We start from the raw sequence: 23,036 nt of genomic DNA, 5'->3' as shown, positions 1-23,036 counted from the left end.
ACCACGCCTAAAACAACTTCCCTGCCTTCCCGTCAACTTTGTTTTTCAGAATACTTACACTACTGGAAACATATTAATTTGTAGGGTTTTGTTTTTTGTTTTTCCTCCACATTCTGCCTTGGAATATGAGCTGAGAGAGGGCATGGAAATAGTTTGCCCGTTCCCAAAGCCTTGCACACAATCTGCTGAATGAATATAATGTCCATGGAATCCTAAGAAGTACAGATGGAACGAAGACACATCCTGAGAACACAGAAAAAGCAGGTGGGAAGAAGCCGCGAGTGTGCAGCCTGGGCTTTTACGGGTGAGGGCACAGCCTCGGGGAACCTCGCTTAGGCAGCCAGGAGGTGCAGAGGGCAGGCCTGCGTTGGGCGTGAGCCTAGAGCCGCCACGTCTTAAGAGGCTGCGTGGTCCTGGATCTGAGCGCAGGGCAGACGCCTGAGAGCCCACGTTTCCCCAGGCACCTGAGAGCGACCGACTGACCGCCAAAGTCTCCTGCGGCTCACAAAGACCGGGTCTTGTTTCCGGGGACCTTTCAGGAATGAGCACTCGCCCCCCCCACTTCCGGTCGGGTTGCCTTGCTTCTTCCGCCCCTCGTGTGTTTGGTGGGACCCACCTCGAGACGGGCCGCTGCTGCAGGCAGTCAGTTGCTGGCGTGTGGAATCGAAGTTCCGGAGGCCCGGGCCGTGAGAACGTCGCCATGGTGGGTTCCCCTAGGTTCCTAGAAGGCCCGGGTCAGTGCCGCGGCGGGGAGGCGGGCCAGCGCCTGGCGGCGGGGAGCGCGTAGGGAGTGAGAACGGGGGGCGGGGCGGGCGGGGGCTCCGCGTGTTTGGGCTCTGGTCCGGCCTCTGCGTGGCTCCGCCCCCCGCCCGTGGGAATGCGCGAGGCTCCGCCTGTTCGCTCCTCAGCGGGTGGGGGTGGGGACGGGGGGGACGCGGCTGAACTGAGAGCGGCTGGCGTGGCGCGGTCGCCGGGCCTGGGTCTGCTCCGCGTCTTCCGTCCAGTGACCACTCCCACCCCAGACCCCGCCTCTGCGCCTGCCGCGAAAGAGTGCCTATATAGTACGTTTAAATATAAAGGTCAGCTGTTTAAGGAAATCTCGTTTATTACTCACTCTAAGAAATCCCCGTTCTCCTTGAATCTGTATCTCCAGGAGCCACTTCGAGGTAACCAGTATCTAAATTCTGCTTGCTTGTCTTTATACTCACTGCTTGTTTGTATTCCAAAGCTGCTCTTTCTGGCCCTTTTCGCTCCTGTTCTTGAGAATAATTCTTGAATATGAACATGGTTTTTCTTTTTTCTTCTTTTTTCTTTTCTTTTTTTTTTTTTTTTACTAGTTGGAGGCTAATTACTTCACAACATTTCAGTGGGTTTTGTCATACATTGATATGAATCAGCCATAGAGTTACACGTATTCCCCATCCCGGTCCCCCCTCCCACCTCCCTCTCCACCGACTCCTCTGGGTCCTTCCAGTGCACCAGGCCCGAGCACTTGTCTCATGCATCCCACCTGGGCTGGTGATCTGTTTCACCATAGATAATATACATGCTGTTCTTTCAAAACATCCCACCCTCACCTTCTCCCACAGAGTTCAAAAGTCTGTTCTGTACTTCTGTGTCTCTTTTTCTGTTTTGCATATAGGGTTATCGTTACCACCTTTCTAAATTCCATATATATGTGTTAGTATGCTGTAATGTTCTTTATCTTTCTGGCTTACTTCACTCTGTATAATGGGCTCCAGTTTCATCCATCTCATTAGAACTGATTCAAATGAATTCTTTTTAACAGCTGAGTAATATTCCATGGTGTATATGTACCACAGCTTCCTTATCCATTCATCTGCTGATGGGCATCTAGGTTGCTTCCATGTCCTGGCTATTATAAACAGTGCTGTGATGAACATTGGGGTGCACATGTCTCTTTCAGATCTGGTTTCCTCAATGTGTATGCCCAGAAGTGGGATTGCTGGGTCATATGGCAGTTCTGTTTCCAGTTTTTTTAAGAAATCTCCACACTGTTTTCCATAGTGGCTGTACTAGTTTGCATTCCCACCAACAGTGTAAGAGGGTTCCCTTTTCTCCACACCCTCTCCAGCATTTATTGCTTGTAGACTTTTGGATAGCAGCCATCCTGACTGGTGCGTAATGGTACCTCATTGTGGTTTTGATTTGCATTTCTCTAATAATGAGTGCGAACATGATTTTTAAATATTCATTTTTCAGTTAGTTTCTAATGAAAGCAACAGCATAGAAAGTTTCAGTACAGTTCAGTCGCTCAGTCATGTCTGACTCTTTGCGACCTCATGAACCACAGCATGCCAGGCCTTCCTGTCCATCACCAACTCCCGGAGTCCACGCAAACCCATGTCCATCAAGTCAGTGATGCCACCCAACCATCTCATCCTCTGTCGTCCCCTTCTCCTCCTGCCCCCAATCCCTCCTAGCATCTTTTCATCCCAGGGTCTTTTCAAATGAGTCAGCCCTTCGCATCAGGTGGCCAAAGTATTGGAGCTTCAGCTTCAACATCAGTCCTTCCAATGAACACCCAGACCTGATCTCCTTTAGGATGGGTTAGTTGAATCTCCTTGCAGTCCAAGCGACTCTCAAGAGTCTTCTCCAACACCACAGTTCAAAAGCATCAATTTTTCGACGCTCAGCTTTCTTTATAGTCCAACTCTCACATCCATACATGACCACTGGAAAAACCATAGCCTTGACGAGACGGACCTTTGTTGACAAAGTAATGTCTCTGCTTTTGAATATGCTATCTAGGTTGGTCATAACTTTTCTTCCAAGGAGTTAAGCGCCTTCTAATTCCATGGCCGCACACCGTCTGCAGAAAGTTTATAGTGTGGCAGAAAGGTATCTGGTCTCAGTGTCATTAGTCCCTTTTTATTTTCTTTTTTATCATTTTCATTGTATTTTTATTTTTCACATCAGTTTTTACTTCAGGCTATATACGTTGGTTGGAGAAGGCAATGGCACCCCATTCCAGTACTCTTGCCTGGAAAATCCCATGGACGGAGGAGCCTGGTGGGCTGCAGTCCATGTGGTCACTAAGAGTTGGACACGACTGAGCGACTTCACTTTTACGTTTCACTTTCATGCATTGGAGAAGGAAATGGCAACCCACTCCAGTGTTCTTGCCTGGAGAATGCCAGGGACGGGGGAGCCTGGTGGGCTGCCGTCTCTGGGGTAGCATAGAATCGGACACGACTGAAGTGACTTAACAGCATACATGTTTGTGTAAATTCAGTCTTTTTTACGTATCAATATATGCAATTGTCAGCTCTTCATAATTTTCTACCCTAACTACTGTTAGTAGTTGGATTGTGTTTGTGATTGGGGGGTGTTCATTGACATTTGACTGTAGTTGAACTTCACTTTTGTCAGGCTGTATAGTAGGAGTATATTGCCTTATCATGAGTCAAGGAATATAAATACTGTTCTCATTGGTACATTTCCTGCCCTGTCATTTTTCTGGTGCATCAGTAGTGTCTCTGTTGCATCCTGTCTTGAATTTAAACTCAGCTTGGAGCTGGAGGTTTTTCCATCTAGACATTTGTATCAGTTACTCTATAAACTTCTTTCCTGCAGCTCAGAATATGGGCAGTGGAGTCTTGCGGGATGTTTGGCACCTGTCTTTGCTAAACTATGGTCTTGATGAAGTTTCCTAACCCCTCTAAAACTCAGTTATTCTGTTAAATTGGAATAATCATAGTGCCTACCTCATAGAATTATGAAAATTAAATGTAAACAGCTTAGCCCAGTGTCTGGTGCTTAGTGAATGTTAGTTATTGCAATTACCTTTAATAATAATAGAGGTACCTGATGATCGTTTGTATATATTCTTTGGAAAAGTGTGTATTCATATCCTTTGCCCAGTTTTTAATTAGATTGTTGTTGTTGTCATTGAATTGTATGAATTCCGATTATATTTTGGATACTAACTCCTTATCATGTAGGTGATTTTGCCAATATTTTCTTCCAACTTCTGTAGGTGCCTTTTATTTTGTTGATCATTTCTTTTGCTCTGCAGCAGCTTTATCATTTGATGTAGTCCCACTTGCTTATTTTTGGTTTTGTTGCTTGTGTCTTTGGTTTCATAACCAGTCATTGCTGAGGTCAATGTCAAGGAACTTTTCTCCCTATGTTTTCTACTAAGAGTTTTATAATTTAGGCCTTACATTTATATCTTTCATCTATTTTGAGTAAATTTTTTGCAAGTGTTGTAAGGGAGGGGACCAGTTTCATTCTTTTGCATGTAAATGTCCAGTTTCCCAGCACCATTTGTGGAAGAGACTGTCTTTCTCCCACTGAGTCTTCTTGGCTCCCTTGCCAAGGTGGCTGTATATGCCTGAGTTTGTTTCTGAACTTTCAATTCTGTTTCATTTGTCTTATGGCTATAAGTATAATAAATTTTAAAGAGGTTACCTGCTAGTAAAAACTTGCTCCTAAAAGTTAGCAAAATTAAAGAGAAACATTAATGAAAATCTACCTAGTATACTAACCTTTTTTGGAGTAGTGTTTCATGTATGTCGTTTCAAAAAAAAAAGTAAAATATGGTTGTCCGTGAAAAGCGCACTAATTCACTAATTTCCTGTTACTTCTGTGAAAAATTAATACAGATGTAATGGCTTAAAACAACACATTCATTCTCTTACATTTCTGGATATCAGAGTCCAAAAATGAGTCTTCTAAGCTAAAATCCAGGTATTGCTGGGGCTGTCTTCCTTCAAGATGCTCTAGTGGAGAATCTCTTTCCTTTTTCCAGTGTCTAGAACTTGCTTACGTTCCTTGATTCTGGCTCCTTCCTTCATCTTCAAAGTCAGCAGTGTAACATCTTCAAATTTACCTTAAGAGGAGGCCACATCTCTTTCTCCCCAGTAATCCTCCTGCCTCTCTCTTATAAAGACCCTTGCAGTTATTTTGGACCCATGTGGATAATCCAAGATAATCGTCCCATCTCAAGATTTTTGATGATATCTGTAAAGTCCTTTTTGTTATATATGGTAATACATTCACGAATATGGGAGAATTAGGGCATGGACATCTTTGGAAGGGAGTACATTATTCTATATACAACAGAAAGTCAGTCTGCCTCCAACTCTGTTACCTAATTCCCAAGCTCAACTGAGAAACAGCCATTGTAGAACCCAATTTCTAGATAACTGTTCATATATTTCATATGAATATGCCAGCATACATGTCTTCTAATCCCACCCATCTTTAATAGAAACAGTATGTTAGACACAGTCCTATGCCACTTACTTTTTTGTTGTACCTGATCTTAGACCAATCTGTGTGCATGCTTATAGATCTACTTGTCTTTTTAACAGCTGACATCCTATTGTTTGCTTTTATGGTGCTTTATTTGTCAGGTCTCTGATGGGAACACTCAAACTGTTTCCATTCTTTTGCTGTTACAAACACTGCTATATCGATTATTCTTTTTTGTTTTGTACATATGTGAATGTCTGTACACTAAATAAATAGAAATAGGATTTCTTGATCAAAAGATGTGCAACATTTTCATTTTTTATTTTATTTTAGTTTTTTGGCCACACCTCATAGCTTGTGGAATCTTAGTTCCCCAACCAAGGATCTAAACCCATGCCCTTAGTAGTAAAAGGGCAGAGTCCTAACCGCTGGACCACCAGGGAAGACATGTGATTTTTATCTTGATAAGAATTGCTTTCCAGAAGATTGTACCAATTTATTGATACCTCCTACTTATTAGTGAGACTGCTAACTCACCAACAGTGTTAATAATTTTTAAAATCATTTTTATACATTAAAAATTACAGTTTATTTACACTTTTTAAAAAATAGATTTTATTTATTTAAATTTGGCTGCACTGCGTCTTCATTGCTGTATGTGGACTTTGTCTAGTTGCCACGAAGCAGAGCTACCCTCTAGTTGTGGTGCACAGGCTTCTCTTTGCAATGGCTTCTTTTGTTGCAAAGCACAGGCTCTAGGTATAGGCACATAAGTAGTTGTGATGTATGGGCATAGTGTCCCTGCAGCTTGTGGAATCTTCTTAGAGCAGAGAGTTGTACCTGTGTCTCTGCATTGGCAGGTGAATTCTCAACTGCTGAACCACAAAGGAAGTTCTGAAGTTTCGATTTACATTTCTTTTAAGGTAGAGCACACATCTTTTGAAAACTTTAAAAGCACTTAATATATACTCTTTCTTGTGACCTTTTTTTTATTTTAGGTTACTAAATTTTTTTCTTATTGATTTTATGTTGGTACCTGTTACCCTGTAGGTGCTTATTAAACATCTGTTCATCTGAGCTTAGCCTCAAGCCCTTTATTCTTCTCAGGGGAGTCTTACCTGTGTATCATTAAAGTATCACTTTCTGCAGCGTTAAAGTATCACATGTAACCCCAAATTATCCCAAATTTCTATCTTTAGCCCAGGCCTTTTTTTTTTTTTTTTTTTTTTGGTGCCAGACTAATAAGTTTATTCATTTACTTCACATCTCTACTTAGCTGTCTTCAGGACATCTAAACCAGAGTCTAAAAGTGAGTTCTTGATATCCTCTGTCTCTATGTGCCATTCCTATTTTAGTAAATGGGAGTTCTGATTACTTGGTTGCTTTCTTGCAAACCTGGGACATACTCTAGGAGGTGGGTCAAAAAGGTCTTGCTATAATTTATGTCAGAGTGTTCTGCCTATGTTTTCTAAGAGCTTTAAAGGGTCCAGCCTTATGTTTCAGTCTTTAATGCATTTTGAATATATTTTTGTGTATGGTGTTAGAGAGTGTTCTGATTTCATTCTTTTACATGTAACTGTCCAATTTCCTTGGCACCACTTATTGAAGAGACTATTTTTTCTCTATTGTATATTCTAGCCTCTTTTGTCAAAGATTAGGTGACCATAGGTGTGTGGGTTTATCTTGGGTTTCTGTCCTGTTCCATTGATTTATATTTGTTTTGTGCCAGAACCATGTTGTATTGATTGTAATAGCTTTGCAGTATAGTCTGAAGTCAGGGAGCCTGATTCCTCCAGCTCTGCTTTTCTTTCTTAAGGTTGTTTTGGCTGTTCAGGGTCTTTGCTTCCCTGGTGGCTCATATGGTAAAGTGTTTGCCTTCAATGCAGCAGACCTGGGTTCGATCCCTGGGTTGGGAAGAACCCCTGGAGTAGGAAGTGGCGACCCACTCAAGTATTCGTTTTTGTTTTTTTTTAATTAATTTATTTATTTTAATTGGGGGCTAATTACTTTACAATATTGTGGGGGTTTTGCCATGAATCAGCCACGGGTGCACATGTGTCCCCCCCATCCTGAATCCCCCTCCCACTCCTCTCCCCACCCCATCCCTCTGGGTTGTCCCAAAGCACTGGCTTTGAATACCCTGCTTCATGCACTGAATCTGTACTGGTCATCTATTTTACATATGGTAATATACATGTTTCAGTGCTGTTCTCTCAGACTATCCTACCCTCACCTTCTCGCACATAGTGCAAAAGTCTGTTGGTTATATCTGTGTCTCTTTTGCTGTCTTGAATATAGGGTCATTGTTACTGTCTTTGTAAATTCCATGTATATGCATTAATAAACTGTTGGTGTTTCTTTTTCTGACTTACTTCACTCTGTATACTAGGCTTCCATTCACCTCATTAGAACTGACTCAAATCTGTTCTTTTTTATAGCTAAGTAATATTCTGTTGTGTACATGTTCCACAACTTACTTATCCATTTTTCTGCCCATGGACATCTAGGTTACTTCCATGTCCTAGTTATTGTAAACAGTGCAGCAGTGAATATTGGGGTACATGTGTCTCTTACAATTCTGGTTTCCTTGCCGTGTATGCCCAGCAGTGGGGTTGCTGGATCTTACGGCAGTTCTATTTCCAGTGTTTTAAGGAATCTCCACACTGTTCTCCATAGTGGCTGTACTAGTTTGCATTCCCATCAACAGTGTAAGAGGGTTCCCTTTTCTCCACACCCTCTCCAGCATTTATTGTTTGTAGACTTTTTGATGCCAGCCATTCTGACTGGCGTGAGATGGTACCTCATTGTGGTTTTGATTTGCATTTCTCTGATAATGACTAATGTTGAGCATCTTTTCATGTGTTTGTTAGCCATCTGTAGGTCTTCTTTGGAGAAATGTCTGTTTAGTTCTTTGGTCTACTTTTTATAGGGTCATTTATTTTTCTGGTATTGAGCTGCTTATATATTTTGGAGATGAATTCTTTGTCAGTTGTTTTATTTGCTATTATTTTCTCCCATTCTGAAGGCTGTCTTTTCACCTTGCTTATAGTTTTCTTTGTTGTGCAAAAGCCGTTAAGTTTGATTTGGTCCCATTTGTTTATTTTTGTTTTTATTTCCATTACTCTGGGAGGTAGGTCACAGAGAACCTTGCTTTGATTTATGTTGGAGAGTCTTTTGCCTATGTTTTCCTCTAAGAGTTTTATAGTTTCTGGTCTTACGTTTAGATCCTTAATCCATTTTGAGTTTATTTTTGTGTATGGTGTTAAAAAGTGTTCTCGTTTCATTCTTTTACAAGTGGTTGACCAGTTTTCCCAGCACCACTTGTTAAAGAGATTGTCTTTTGTCTGTTGTATATTTCTGCCTTCTTTGTCAAAGACAAGGTGCCCATAGGTGCATGGATTTATCTCTGGGCTTTCTATTTTGTTCCATTGATCTATATTTCTGTCTTTGTGCCAGTACCATACTGTCTTGATGATCGTAGCTTTGTAGTATAGTCTAAAGTCAGGAATATTGATTCCTTCAGTTCCATTCTTCTTTCTCAAGATCGCTTTGGCTCTTCGAGGTTTTTTATGTTTCCATACAAAATGTGTGATTATCTGTTCCAGTTCTGTGGAAAATACTGTTGATAGTTTGATAGGAAATGTGTTGAATCTGTAGATTGCTTTGGGAAGTACACTTGTTTTCATTATATTGATTCTTCCAATCCATGAACATGGTATATTTCTCCATCTATTTGCATCATCTTTGATTTCCTTCATCAGTGTTTTAAAGATTTCTATATATAGGTCTTGTTTCTTTAGGTAAATTTATTCCTAAATATTTTGTTCTTTTTGTTGCAGCAGTGAATAGGATTGTTTCCTTAATTTCTCTTTGTTTTTTCCTTGTTAGAGTGTATAGGAATGCAAGGAATTTTTGTGTATTAATTTTATATCTTGCAACTTTACTATATTCATTGATTAGCTCTAATAATTTTCTGGTGGTATCTTTAGGGTTTTCTATGTAGAAGATCATGTCATCTGCAAACAGTGAGAATTACTTCTTCTTTTCCAGTCTGGATTCCTTTTATTTCTTTCTCTTCTCTGATCACTGTGGCTGGGACTTCCAAAACTATGTTGAATAGTAATGGTGAGAGTGGGCACCAGCACCCTTGTCTTATTCCTGGTTTTAGAGGAAATGTTTTCAGGTTTTCAGTATTGAGGAAATGTTTGCTGTGGGTTTGTAATATATATGGTTTTTATCATGTTGCCACTCCAGTATTTATTCTTGCATGGAGAGTCCAATGTACAGAGGAGCCTGGTGGGCTACAGTCCATGGGGTCGTGAAGAATCATACATGACTGAACAACTAAAACACTTTGTGTTTCCATACACATTGGAAATTTTTTCGTTCTAATTCTGTGAAAAATACCATTGGTAATTTGATAGAGATTGCACTGAATCTGTAGATTGCTTTGGGTAGTATAGTCATTTTCAGAATATTGAGTCTTCCTATCCTGGAACATGGTATATATATCGCTGTCTGTCTGTGTCTGCTTTGATTTCTTTCATCAGTATCTTACAGTTTTCTGCATACAGATGTATTGCCTGCTTAGGAAAGTTTATTCCTAGGTATTTTATTCTTTTTGCTGCAATGGTAAATGGTATTGTTTCCTTAATTTTTCTTTCTGATCTTTCCTGTTAGTTACAGGAATGCAAGAGATTTCTGTGTATTAATTTTGTATCTGGCAACTTTATTGAATTCATTGATTGGCTCTAGAAGTTTTCTGGTGGCATCTTTAGAATTTTCTATATATAGTATCATGTTATCTGCAAACAATGACAGTTTTAGACTTTCTTTTTTACAATTTAGATTCCTTTTATTTCTTTTTCTTGTCCGATTGCCATGGCTAGAAATTCCAAAACTTTGTTGAATAATAGTGGAGTGTTTTGTTTCTGATCTTAGAGGAAATACTTTCAGGTTTTTGCCTTTGAGAATGATGTTTGCTATGGATTTATCATATATGGCCTTTATTATGTTGAAGTAGGTTCCCTATATCTCACTTTCTGGAGAGTTTTTATCAGAAACAGGTGTTGAATTTTGTCAAAAATTTTTTCTCCATCTACTCAGATGATCATGTGGTTTGTAATCTTCAGCTTGTCCATGTGGTGTATCATGTTATCTGTTTTGTGTACATTGAGGAATCTTTGTATCCCTGGGATAGATCCCACTGGATCATAGTGTATGATTCTTTTACTGTGTTGTTGGATGTGCTTTTGCTAGTATTTTGTTGAGGATTTTTGTTTCAGTGTTCATCGGTGATATTGGTCTGTAACTTTCCTTTTTGTGTGTGATTGTCTGGTTTTGGTATCAGAGTGAATGATGGTGACCTTGTAGAAGGAGCTTGGGAATGTCCCTTTCTTTGCATTTTTATGGAAGAGTTTGAGAAGGATAGGTGTTAGTTTTTCTCTAAGTGTTTGATGAATTTGCCTGTGAAGCCATCTTGTCTGACCTTATATTTGACAGAAGCTTTTTAATTGCAGTTTCAGTTCTATTACCTGTGATTGGTCTGTTTATATTTTCTATTTTTTCCTGTTTCAGTCTTGGAAGGTTGTTCTTTTCTAAGAATTTATCCATTTCTTGCAGTTTGTCCACTTAAATGGCGTATATTTGCTTGTAGTAGTTTCTTGAGGTCATTTGTGTTTCTTCAGTGTCATTACTTCTCCTTCATTTCTAATTTTATTGATTTGTCTTCTCCCTTTTTTTCTTGTAGAATTTGGCTGAAGATTTATCGATTGTTTATTTTCTCAAAGAACCAGCTTTTAGTTTCATTGATCTTTGTGAATGCTTTGTCTCCATTTCATTTATTTCTGCTCTGATTTTTAACATTTCTTTACTTGTACTCACTTTAGATTTTGTTTGTTCTTCTTTTTCTAACTAGAAAAAGCTTGGGTAAGCTTAGGTTATTTACTTGAGATTTTTCTTGCTTCTTGAGGTAGAATTATATTGCTATAAACTTCCATCTTAGAACTGCTTTTGCTGAGTTCCCTGAGTTTTGGGTTGTCTTGTTATTGTTGCCATTTTTTTCTAGGTATTTTTTTGTTTCTATGGTGACCTTTTGCTTATTTACTAGTATATTGTTTAGGATCCGTGTGTTTGTGCTTCTCTGCAGTTTTTTTTTTTTCCCCCTGTAATTGATTTCTGATCTCATAGTCTTGGGGTTGGAAAAGATGCTTGATATGATTTCAGTTTCTAAAATTTACTGGTACGGAGGCTTGGTTTGTAACTTAAGATGTGCTCTATCCTGGAGAGTGTTCTGTGCACTTGAGAAAAAAGTGTATTCTTCTGCTTTCAGAAGGAATATCCTATAAGTATAAATTAAGGCTGTCTGATCTAATCTGTAATTTAAGGCTTGAATTTCCTCGTTAATTTTCTCTGGTTGATCTGTTCATTGGTATGAGGTGTTCAGTATTATTGTATTACTTTCGATTCCCCTTTTGTGGCTCATAGCATTTGCTGTATGTATTGAGGTTCTCTTATGTTGGATGTGTAAATATTTACAATTGTATTTTCATCTTGGATTGGTCCCTTGATCATTACATAGTGTCCTTCCTTGTCTTTTGTAACCATCTTAATTTTAAAGTCTATTTTATTTGATGTGAGTATTGCTACTCCAGCTTTCTTTTGATTTCCACTTGCATGAAATATCTTTTTCCAGCACCTCACTTTGTCTGGATGTTTCCCTAGGTCTAAAGTGGGTCTCTTGTAGACAACATATATAGGAGTTTTGTGTTTGTATTCATTTAGCCAGTCTGTCTTTTGGTTGAGGCATTTAATACATTTCCATTTAAGTTAATTGTTGATATGTATACTTCGAGTGTAAGCTTAGGTTGTTTATTTGAGATTTTTCATTACCATTTCCTTTACTGTTTGGAGTTTTTTAATAGGTCTTTTTTTATGTGTTTCCCCTCCCCCTATTCCCCCCAATTTCCTTTAGTATTTGTTGTAAAGCTGGTTTGGTAGTGCTGAATTCTCTCAACTTTTTTCCTTGTTTGTAAAGTTTTTAATTTCTCTGTTGAATCTGGGTGAGATTTTTGGTGGATAGAGTAATCTTGGTTGTAGGATTTTCCCTTTCATCCCTTTAAATATATCCTACCACTCCCTTCTGGCTTGCAGAGTTTCTGCTGAAAAATCAATTGATAACCTTATGTGGGGGTTCCCTGTATCTTACTTGTTGCTTTTAGTTTTTGTGTATTGAAATTTTGTTAGTTACTGTGTGTCTCAGCCTGTTTCCCCTTGGTTTTATCCTGTATGGGACTCTCAAACTCTCTGTGCTTCCTGAACTTGGGTGACTATTTCCTTTTCCATGTTAGGGAGATTTTTGACTAATTTCTTCAAAGTTTTTTCAAGCTATTTCTTTGTTTTTCTCTCTTCTTCTGGGATCCCTATAATTCGAGTGTTGGTGAGTTTAATGTGGTCCACAGGGTCTTTGATATTATCCTCATTTCTTTTCACTCTTTTTTCTTTATTCTGCTCCATGGTAGTCATTTCCAGCATTCTATCTTACAGCTCACTTACTTATTCTTCTGTCTCAGTTATTCTGTTATTGATGCCTTCTAGTGTATTTTTTATTTCAGTTATGTTTTTCATCATTATTTGTTCTTTATGTCTTTTAGGTCCTTGTTAAATATTTATGATATTTTCCCCATTCTGTTGTGCCTCTATTCTATTTCTGAGATCTGGGTCATGTTTACTATTACTATTTTACATTCTTTTTCAGGTAGATTGCCTATTTTTTCTTTATTTATTTGGTTTTGTGGATTTTTATGTTGCTCCATCTGCAACATATTTCTCCATGTTCTCATTTTGTCTAACTTACTGTGTTTGAGGTCTCCTTTCTGCAGTCTTAGCTCCTCTTGCTGCCGGTGTCTGCCCCTTGTGGGTGAGTTTGGTCCCATCTTTTGTGTTGGCTTCCTTGTGGGAGGGCCTGGTGCCTGTGCTCTGGTAGATTATGCTAGATCTTGTCCTTCTGATGGGCAGTGCCACGTCAGTGTGTTTTGGGGTGTTTCTGGGCTTAGTACAACTTGAGGCTGTCTGTCTGCTGGTGGGTGGTCTGTGTTCCTGTCTTGCTTGTTGTTTGGCATGAGGGATCTAGTACTGGGGACTGAAGTCCCTTCAGTGGAGCCAGGTCTTGGAGTTGAGAAGGATATCTCTGGGAGAACTGTCACAGATTAATATTCCCTAGGACTGGGCATTCTCTGCTGGTGCAGCATCCTGGGCTTAGCACTCCCACCCCAAAGGCTCAGGCTCAACCCCTGGCTGGGGAGTCAAGATCTTGCAAGTCATACAGTGTGGCAAAAGAAAAAGAAAAAGTAAGGCAGGTGGTGGAATCGAAGAAAACTCAAGACAAATGGTGAAGAGATAAACAAGTAGTAGCAACAACAACAACAAAAGAGAAATGAAGAAACAAAGCCTGAGACAAACAGTAAAACCAAAACTGAACAAATACCCAGTGCACACATGCACGCGTAAGGAACAGAGCAGAGAAATCGGAGAGCAGGAGAACTACCACAGCAAAGTGACCCAGAGGTCAAGTCAAATAAAGTTAGCAAAAACAAAAAATAAAGCAGAGTGCAGGAAAAAAGCAAAGAAAGCAAAAACACAGAAAAATAAAAAGTGATAAAAACAAAACTGAACAGAAGGAGAACAGGAAGAAACAGAAAACAGTGAAAAGTATATAAAAATAGAGAAAAATGTAAAACATGTTTTAAAAATTAAAGAAAAATTTTAAGAAATAGGGCTCTCTCGGTGGCTCAGACAGTAAAGAATCTGCCTGCAGTGCAGGAGACCCAGGTTCAATCCCTGGGTCAGGAAGATGAGCTTGGAAAGAGAATGGTACCCACTCCAGTGTTCTTGTCTGGAGAATCCCATGGACAGAGGAGCCTGGTGGGCTATAGTCCATGAGGCCACAAAGAGTTGGACACGACTGAGTGACTAACACTTTCACAGTTTCAGCTAAACAGTGGTAATTATGAGAGAAAGAACGACAGAACAGAATATAGGGTAATGATAGTAATAACAACATTTTTCTGGGGTCTTGTCTGTTAGTGTTGTTGCCCCTACTGTGAATCACAGCCATCCTCTGTCTCCCCAGCAGACCCTCCGTCACCTCTGACTGGGTCTCTGGGCCTGCCGTGGGCACTGGGGGAACTCTCAGACTCTGACTTGGCACAACTCCCACGTGTACTTGGTGCAGAGTCCACAGCTGCTACAGCTGGACCAGCGTCATTGTGGGAACCGTCGTTGTCTATGTGGATATTCCATCGACGCTGGGCTTAGCAAGCTGGCAGCACAGATTTAATCTACACCTTGTGCAGCTGCACGGAGAGAGTTTTACTCCTTAGTCACCAGACCCCTGGGGCTCAGCTGTGGTTTTAGCCCCACCTCTGCATGTTGGCCACACACAGGAGTTGCTCCCGAGGTTGCCTGAGAGCTCTTGGGTCTGGCCTGGTGAGGACAGGGTGTGGAGGTGGCATGGCTGCTGGGATCCTCGTCTCAGCATCAAGTGAGCGGAGGAGTTGGTGGCCACGAGAGAGCCAGTCCTTCAGTGATGAGAAGAGCAGGGAAGTTTACAGTCGTGGGTGTGACAGATGGCTGGCATAAGATCAGCCCTAGTGAGGGCCCTTCCTGGCATTTGGCTGTGGGCATGCGTGGGCCCACTGTTGGGGGCCTTTCCGAGTGGCCAGTGAGAGGTGTGCTAGGGCCTGCCCTGGCTGGGACCCTTCCCAACCCATCGGCAGGTAGCGGCCATCACACGGGGAAAGAGAGGGTGTGCTGGCGGCTCCCACCCCTGCTTACCACTCAGCAGTGGTGCCTTGCACCTGTGGCATTCTGAGTTGCTTTCCCAGGGAGAGATCTCCTCCCTCCGTCCCCTCAGGTTGTCTCCTCAGAGCCAACAGCAGTCCTCTCCCCAGCTTTGCTCTCTTGTCTCCATGTTCCAGCCGTCAGCCTCTGTGCACACTGATGGGGGACGTCCCAGTTTGGGTGGGTGCACAGGGCTGTAGCCCCAGCCGTCTGTGTAGTCTCTGTCCGTCTGCCGCAGACCAGCTCTTTCCCCCTTCTCCACACCTCAGATGTTCCACCTGTGTCTATTGTCCTCTCAGTTAGGGGGCATCGCCAGATGAGACTTCTACCCGTCTTCACCTCCCCACCAGGGCACAGGTCCTGTCCCATGTCCTCTCCTCTTTTTCCCATCTTTTTTCATCCTACCTGGTAACACAGTGATCCCTCTTGTCCTTTCCAGTATCCAAGGTCTTCTGCTAGTGATCACCTGGTGCTCTGCCTGTAGATGTAGATAACTGATCCACCTGTTGATGTATTCTTGATGTGTTCGTGGAGCAAAATGAGCTCCAGGTAGAACTCCTTCACCATCTTGGAAACCTCTTTTTATTTCTTTCGAACTTATTTTTCAACCCAATAGGACATATTTGTAGTCTTCAGGGAGTTGCAATGGAGGAAATAAGCACAAGTGTGAAATTAAAGGACTGGTCAGTACAGTATGTTAAGTGCTGTGTGGAAAATGCTCCCCAGAGAGCAAGATTATTGAGAATGAAATGGTTACATGTTAGTGGATAGCTTCAAGGAGGAGGTGAACTTAAACTGGAAATGGTCGTTGAAAATTGAATGGCATTTAACACAGCTTATGTGTCCTTTCTGGATGCTCTAACAAGGTATTTGTTATTGACACTTGTCATCATATTTATCTGCTAAGCAAGGGAAGTGTCCTAGAATTCTTCAGGATAGAGTCACTGCAAAAAAAAGAAAAAAAAGGTCAGATTCTCTTAATTAGTTCATTATATTCCTGTCATATCTTTGATATAAAGTGACTTAGTTTATCATATTCTAGAATTTATCTTTGTGATTACAGTTACTTGTGGTTCAAGGTATTATATACTGTAAGCTTTCTCAGTTGTAGGCATGGCATTACTCCTCTACTTTTGAAAAAAACATTTATGTGTATCTGTGTATCTTAAGTGTGTTGGTGAAATGATCATTTTTTTAGATTTCTAGTTATATCGGGCAGTTGAAATGACATTTCTTTTTCTAGTTGTGCTTAGATTCTTTGATGGCTTTGATTGTCTTTTAGGAAAAGCTCTATTTTGTTTTTTATGGTTTTTATAGAAACATTGAAAGTGTATTGTCCCTGAAAACCTCTCTCTGTTGCTGTGTTTGAATAAACTGATTTGTGTTTTCTTTGTTACTCTCAAGTTTGAATCCAAAGATTGGTCTATAATGAATTTTCTGAAGTGATCACTAAAGATCATATGTAAGAGAGACTTTTAATACCTTTAACACCAGTTTTCTTAAATAGAATATTTCTGTGATGCTAGAAACTTTTCAGAAGTTTCTGTTTTTTTAGAGTAGTGTTTTATGCATATGAAAACAATGCATTTTTGCTATATCTTTGAAAGTTAAATTTGTTCCTTTTTGAAACAAAATACTAAATTTGAATTGAAAACACAGCGTAAACATTTCCCCTCCAATATATAGAATGTTTCTATACTATCTTATGAATTGTCAGATGTTTTATAAAATAAATTTTGAAGAATCCCTGACTAATGAAGATTGATTGCTTTTTAATTAAGAAGTATTTAGTTTGAATAGAATGTAATTAATAGATTAATTTTTATTGATAGGCTGTTACTTCATTTTTCTCCTGTTGAAGCATTTTGTTGGTTTTTTTGTAAAAAAAAATTAATATATTGACAGAATTGTTTTGAAATTTATTATTTTATGGTACATAGTTCTGTGCCTTATTATATATTTATAACCTGCCTTGAGGCAACTTTTTCATGAATAAATTATTATAAGGAATCATAGTCCACAGTTGAGTCAGAATGTAAGTTTGGTTTCTTTGTACTTTCTTTGAACTAAATCTTAGAGGTTCTTTAAAATGGAGTCTTCTAAAGCTGTGCAGGTATTTTGTATTCCAAGGGTTATCAAACTATTTCTTGTTCTAAAGAAAGTTTTTAAATCTTTAAAGGAAATTTTCTGTAGACTTGAACTTACTGCTAAAACAATGTTACACAAGTCTGTAGCTTCAGTTGTTTTACAGCTTCAGAGACCATCTTTTTTTCTTGAGAATTTTGTGATCTTGTTCCATTTTTTGAAAGCACTTTATTTGTTGGAATGTGTGAAATAAAAGTACCTTTGCAAAGATATCTTTGCTTTATTTTTTTGATTTTGCATCAGTTAACTCTTTAACAAGCTATCCCACAATTCACTGGCTTGAAAAAATAGAGTTTATTCTCTCACAGACCAGGCATACTTTACCTGGGTCCTCTCCATCAAGGTTTCTCACAAGATTGCAAAGTATAAGCTGAGGCTGTGGCTTCGTCTCAGGGCACAGCTTGGGGAGGGTCCACTTTGCAGCTCCCTCACACGGTTCTTGGTGGAGTTCAGCTCCTTGTGGGCTCTTGGACTGAAGGCCTCAGTTCCTCACTCCCTGAGGCTTCCCTCAGTCACTTGTCTCACTGGCCTCTGTGTAGGGCAGCTCACCACAAGACAGCTAGTCTCCATCGGAGGCAGCCAGAGAGGGCAGAGTGGAGTGGGCAAGACATAGCCAGGGTCCTTTCGTAACCTATCTCTGGACTGATACAGTATCACTTTCCCAAATGTTAGTTCACAAAGTAAGTCAGAGGTCCTGCCCACACTCAAGGGAATGGACAGACGCATATAGGCCTCAGGAGGTGGGGTCATTGGGGACCATCTTAGAGGCAGCCTGCCTTGAGTTCTGAAAGTTTTACTTGATCTGTGTTTGCTAGCTAACCTTCATGCACAGAAGTTCTTGTTACACCTTCCTGTCTCCTCCCTCCGCACGCGTAGAGAGACACGTGGAAGAACGCACACACTCTGATGATGGTTTCACACTATACTCCTGTACCCATGACCAGCTCCTAGGAGCAGCCTGGGTTTCACACTTGGAGTTAATCTTCTCTGGTCATGTTTATCAGGAAGGCAATAGTTCATATTTATTGAGTATTTTAGTTAATAATTGTTGAAGAAATGAATACGTATGTGAGGTGGTCATTTTGATTAATTCTACTTGGACAGTTTTATAAAGGAAGTGACTGAGCTGCATTTTATCAGAGGACAAGTAAAGATTTTACTGGCAGAGGTAACAAGTTCAGTCTCCAGAAGTTAAAGGAAAAAAAAAGCAAAACAGCATGGTATGTTCTGGGAATGGTGAGAAGTTAGTAAGAATGTGATGAAGAGTCTTTTGAGTGGGGTGTAATGCTGGAGAGTAAGTGGGAGGAGTTTGTTTCTCGTGTTAAGGTTTTAGGCCTAACCAAGTTTGTGAAGCCCTTTACAGGGCAGAAGGACTTTACTCGTTAGTGTTCTAGGCAGGTGCACTCTGAGTCTTCTGACGAAAAAGGAGTAGCAGTGAGAACCTAAAGGCCACCTTAATCATGAAAGACTGTGAGGCTGCATTAAAGCAGTGACAGGAGTTTTGGAGAGAATATTCTAATCTTCTTTTTGAAGATTAGATATGTTAGACTCCCACCTGTCCCCTAAAGAGCCTCTTTTTCTTCTATAATCATGTATTTTTTTCTGGGAATAAAGGCTATATTTACTAATCAGTTATATAATCCTCCTTTAATATTGAAGGAACATGCCTGTTGATTTTCTCTTCTGCCTCTCACTGGCTGGACTGAAGGCCTGGTGTTCCATCTGAGGGCAGCAGCAAGGAGTGGGTATCAGAGCTCCTTAGGACAGAGCCTCCAGCTTCTGCTTTTTGTGGAGAGAGCTAACTTCATCTGGGTTAGGCCACTGTTATTTTGGCTTTCTATTACAGGGAGCCAAAGTTCCCGAGTAATTTAGGTCAGATATAAGATAACAGAAGTATGTAGGAATAAAACAGTACTGAAATGCTAGACAGCTAGTTTAGAGGACCTGGTTAAGTCTTGGATGGGAAAATAATTTGTTTCTTTTGGAGTGGGCTGATTTGAGATGGCTTATATTATTCCCTCTCTTCTTATTTCCTGTGCATCCAGCTTTGATTTTGCTGTATTCACAGCCCACTCTCTTCTACAACTTCTTGTGCAGCTTCTACAGTCAGGCTCCTATTAACATCTTGGGTTCCTTCTACCCTCTCTTAATTTTAACTTTTACGCAGATGACCACCTATGACTGTCCTCACTATCTGCATTTTCTGTATCTGCTTTGAAGATGGAACAGTTGAAAACCTGGGTTTTTTACTCTCTGCCTTTATTTTCTTACATCACGGGAGCATAGTTCTGAATACAGTTAACTCTTGGACAGTGCAGGGGTTAGGGGCACCGACTCTCCACTCAGTCAGAAGTCTGCATATAGTTTATAGTCAGCCCTCCATATATACAGTTCCTCCATAAACATAGATAATGTAGCACTGTAGTACTTATTGTGGGAAACAATCAATCTACATTCAAATGGACCCACACATTCCATACCTGAGTTGTTCGAGGTCAACTGTATATCATTTCTGTTAGGACCATGGAAACAAAGACTGAGTCTGGCATATCTCCTAATTTCTAGTGATGTATTTCCAGCTCATGGTATTTCTGTTATACTACTGTTTAAAATTTTTATTTCTAAAGAAAATTTTTTGACATAAGTCATTTATGTATCTGACTATGTGTGTCATATACTTCTCTACATTTCAGCCTAAAGCACCAAAGGGAAAAAGAGTAGGACAAGAAAAAAAAGTCATCCATCCATATAGTAGAAAAGCAGCTCAAATTACAAGAGAGGCCCACAAACAAGAAAAAAAGGAAAAGTAAGTATCTTCATTGTATTTTTTATGTATTGGTTAAAAAGTCTTTTATACATTTATTCCTAATCAGTATTCCCTTTCTCTTCCTTTGATAAATATTCAGGTATGTTCTGTGCACCAAGGTAAAGCAGTGAACATGGATTCAGTACTTAGAACTTAACCTAAAACATATATAAATATAAATAGGTTGTGATGACTGCCATGAAAAAAATTTTAATAGATTATGGGATAGAGAGTGTGAGGTAGAGAGTCTGTTTGACATAGGATAGTCATGGAAAGTTTCTCTGAAGACTTTACATTTGAGCAGTGAGCCATGCAGACATTTATTAGGCATTTAGGTGGAAGTACCTATTAGATTTGCTCTCTGGTTCCTCTGCCTTTTCTAAAACCAGCTTGAACATCTGGAAGTTCACGGTTCACATATTGCTGAAGCTTGGCTTGGAGAATTTTGAGCATTACTTTACTAGCATGTGAGATGAGTGCAGTTGTGCAGTAGTTTGAGCATTCTTTGGGATTGGAATGAAAACTGACCTTTTCCAGTCCTGTGGCCACTGCTGAGTTTTCCAAATTTGCTGGCATATTGCATGCAGCACTTTCACAGCATCATCTTTTAGGATTTGAAATAGCTCAAATGGAATTCCATCATCTCCACTAGCTTTGTTCATAGTGATGCTTTCTAAGGCCCACTTGACTTCACATTCCAGGTTGTTTGGCTCTAGATGAGTGCTCACACCATCGTGATTATCTGGGCCAAGAAGATCTTTTTTGTACAGTTCTTCTGTGTATTCTTGCCACCTCTTCTTAATGTCTTCTGCTTCTGTTAGGTCCATGCCATTTCTGTCCTTTATTGAACCCATCTTTGCATGAAATGTTCCCTTGGTATCTCTAATTTTCTTGAAGAGATCTCTAGTCTTTCCCATTCTGTTGTTTTCCTCTTTTTCTTTGCATTGATCGCTGAGGAAGGCTTTCTTGTCTCTCCTTGCTATTCTTTGGAACTCTACATTCAAATGGGAATATCTTTCCTTTTCTTCTTTGGTTTTCGCTTCTCTTCTCTTCACAGCTATTTGTAAGGCCTCCTCAGACAACCATTTTGCCTTTTGCATTTCTTTTTCTTGGGAATGGTCTTGATCCCTGTCTCCTGTACAATGTCACGAACCTCCATCCATAGTTCATCAGGCACTCTTATCAGATCTAGTCGCTTAACTCAATTTCTCACTTCCACTCTATAGTCATAAGGGATTTGATTTACATCATACCTGAATGGTCTAGTGGTTTTCCCTACTTTCTTCAGTTTAAGTCTGAATTTGCCAACAAGGAGTTCATGATCTGAGCCACAGTCAGCTCCTGGTCTTGTTTTTGCTGACTGTACAGAGCTTCTCCATCTTTGGCTGCAAAGAATATAATCAATCTGATTTCGGTGTTGACCATCAGGTGATGTCCATGTGTAGAGTCTTCCCTTGTGTTGTTGGAAGAGGGTGTTTGCTATAATGAGTGCATTCTCTTGGCAAAACTCTATTAGCCTTTGCCCTGCTTCATTCTGTACTCCAAGGCCAAATTTGCCTGTTACTCCAAGTGTTTCTTCACTTCTTACTTTTGCATTCCAGTCCCCTATAATGAAAAGGACATCTTTTTTGGATATTAGTTCTAAAAGGTCTTGTAGGTTTTGATAGAACTGTTCAACTTCAACTTCTTCAGCATTACTGGTTGGGGCATAGGCTTGGATTACCGTGGTATTGAATGGTTTGCCTTGGAAATGAACAGAGATCATTCTGTCATTTTTGAGATTGCATCCAAGTACTGCATTTCAGACTCTTTTGTTGACCATGATGGCTATTCTATTTCTTCTAAGGTATTCCTGCCCGCAGTAGTAGATACAGTGGTCATCTGAGTTACTTCACCCATTCCAGTCCATTTTAGTTCACTGATTCCTAGAATGTCAACATTCCCTCTTGCCATCTCCTGTTTGACCACTTCCAATTTGCCTTAATTCATGGACCTAACGTTCCAGGTTCCTATGCAATATTGCTCTTTACAGCATCAGACCTTGCTTCTATCACCAGTCACAACCACAACTGGGTATTGTTTTTGCCTTGGCTCCATCCAGATGTTCAAGCTGGTTTTAGAAAAGGCAGAGGAGCCAGATATCAAATTGCCAACATCCGCTGGATCATCAAAAAAGGAAGAGAGTTCCATAAAAACATCTATTTCTGCTTTATTGACTATGCCAAAGCCTTTGACATTGTGGATCACAATAAACTGTGGAAAATTCTGAAAGAAATGGGCATACCAGACCATTTGACCTGCCTCTTGAGAAACCTATATGCAGGTCAGGAAGCAACAGTTAGAACTGGACATGGAACAACAGACTGGTTACAAATAGGAAAAGGAGTATGTCAAGCCTGTATATTGTCACCCTGCTTATTTAACTTATATGCAGAGTACATCATGAGAAACACTGGGCTGGATGAAGCACAAGCTGGAATCAAGATTGCTGGGAGAAATATCAATAACCTCAGATATGCAGATGACACCATCCTTATGGCAGAAAGTGAAGAAGAACTAAAAAGCCTCTTGATGAAAGTGAAAGAGGAGAGTGAAAAAGTGAAAAGCTTAACATTCAGAAAACTAAGATCATGGCATCTGGTCCCATCACTTCATGGGAAATAGACGGGGAAACAGTGGAAACAGTGTCAGACTTTATTTTGGGGGGCTCCAAAATCACTGCAGATGGTGATTGCAGCCATGAAATTAAAAATGCTTACTCCTTGGAAGGAAAGTTATGACCAACCTAGACAGCATATTAAATAGCAGAGATATTACTTTGCCAATAAAGGTCCACCTAGTCAAAGCTATGGTTTTTCCAGTGGTCATGTATGAATGTGAGAGTTGGACTGTGAAGAAAGCTGGGCACCGAAAAATTGATGCTTTTGAACTGTGGTGTTGGAGAAGACTCTTGAGAGTCCCTTGGACTGCAGGGAGATCCAACCAGTCCATCCTAAAGGAGATCAGTCGTGGGTGTTCATTGGAA

The 23,036-nt window shown here is 40.2% G+C and overlaps 1 protein-coding gene across 1 annotated transcript in view; it reads left to right on the top strand.

Moving 5' to 3' along the window:
* Positions 1 to 578: 578 nt before the first annotated feature.
* Positions 579 to 23,036, top strand: part of TMA16 (translation machinery associated 16 homolog) — a 39,041-nt gene continuing 16,583 nt past the window's right edge. The window contains exons 1-2 of the mRNA XM_065907228.1: positions 579 to 703; positions 19,899 to 20,011. Of these exons, the coding sequence (XP_065763300.1) occupies positions 701 to 703; positions 19,899 to 20,011 (116 nt within the window). The 5' untranslated portion in view covers positions 579 to 700. The remainder of the gene's footprint in view (positions 704 to 19,898; positions 20,012 to 23,036) is intronic.

Source organism: Muntiacus reevesi, chromosome 16 (assembly GCF_963930625.1).
Source record: "Muntiacus reevesi chromosome 16, mMunRee1.1, whole genome shotgun sequence".
In the NCBI taxonomy this organism is placed as follows: Eukaryota; Metazoa; Chordata; class Mammalia; order Artiodactyla; family Cervidae; genus Muntiacus; species Muntiacus reevesi.
This window is presented reverse-complemented; position numbering and strand designations above follow the sequence as displayed.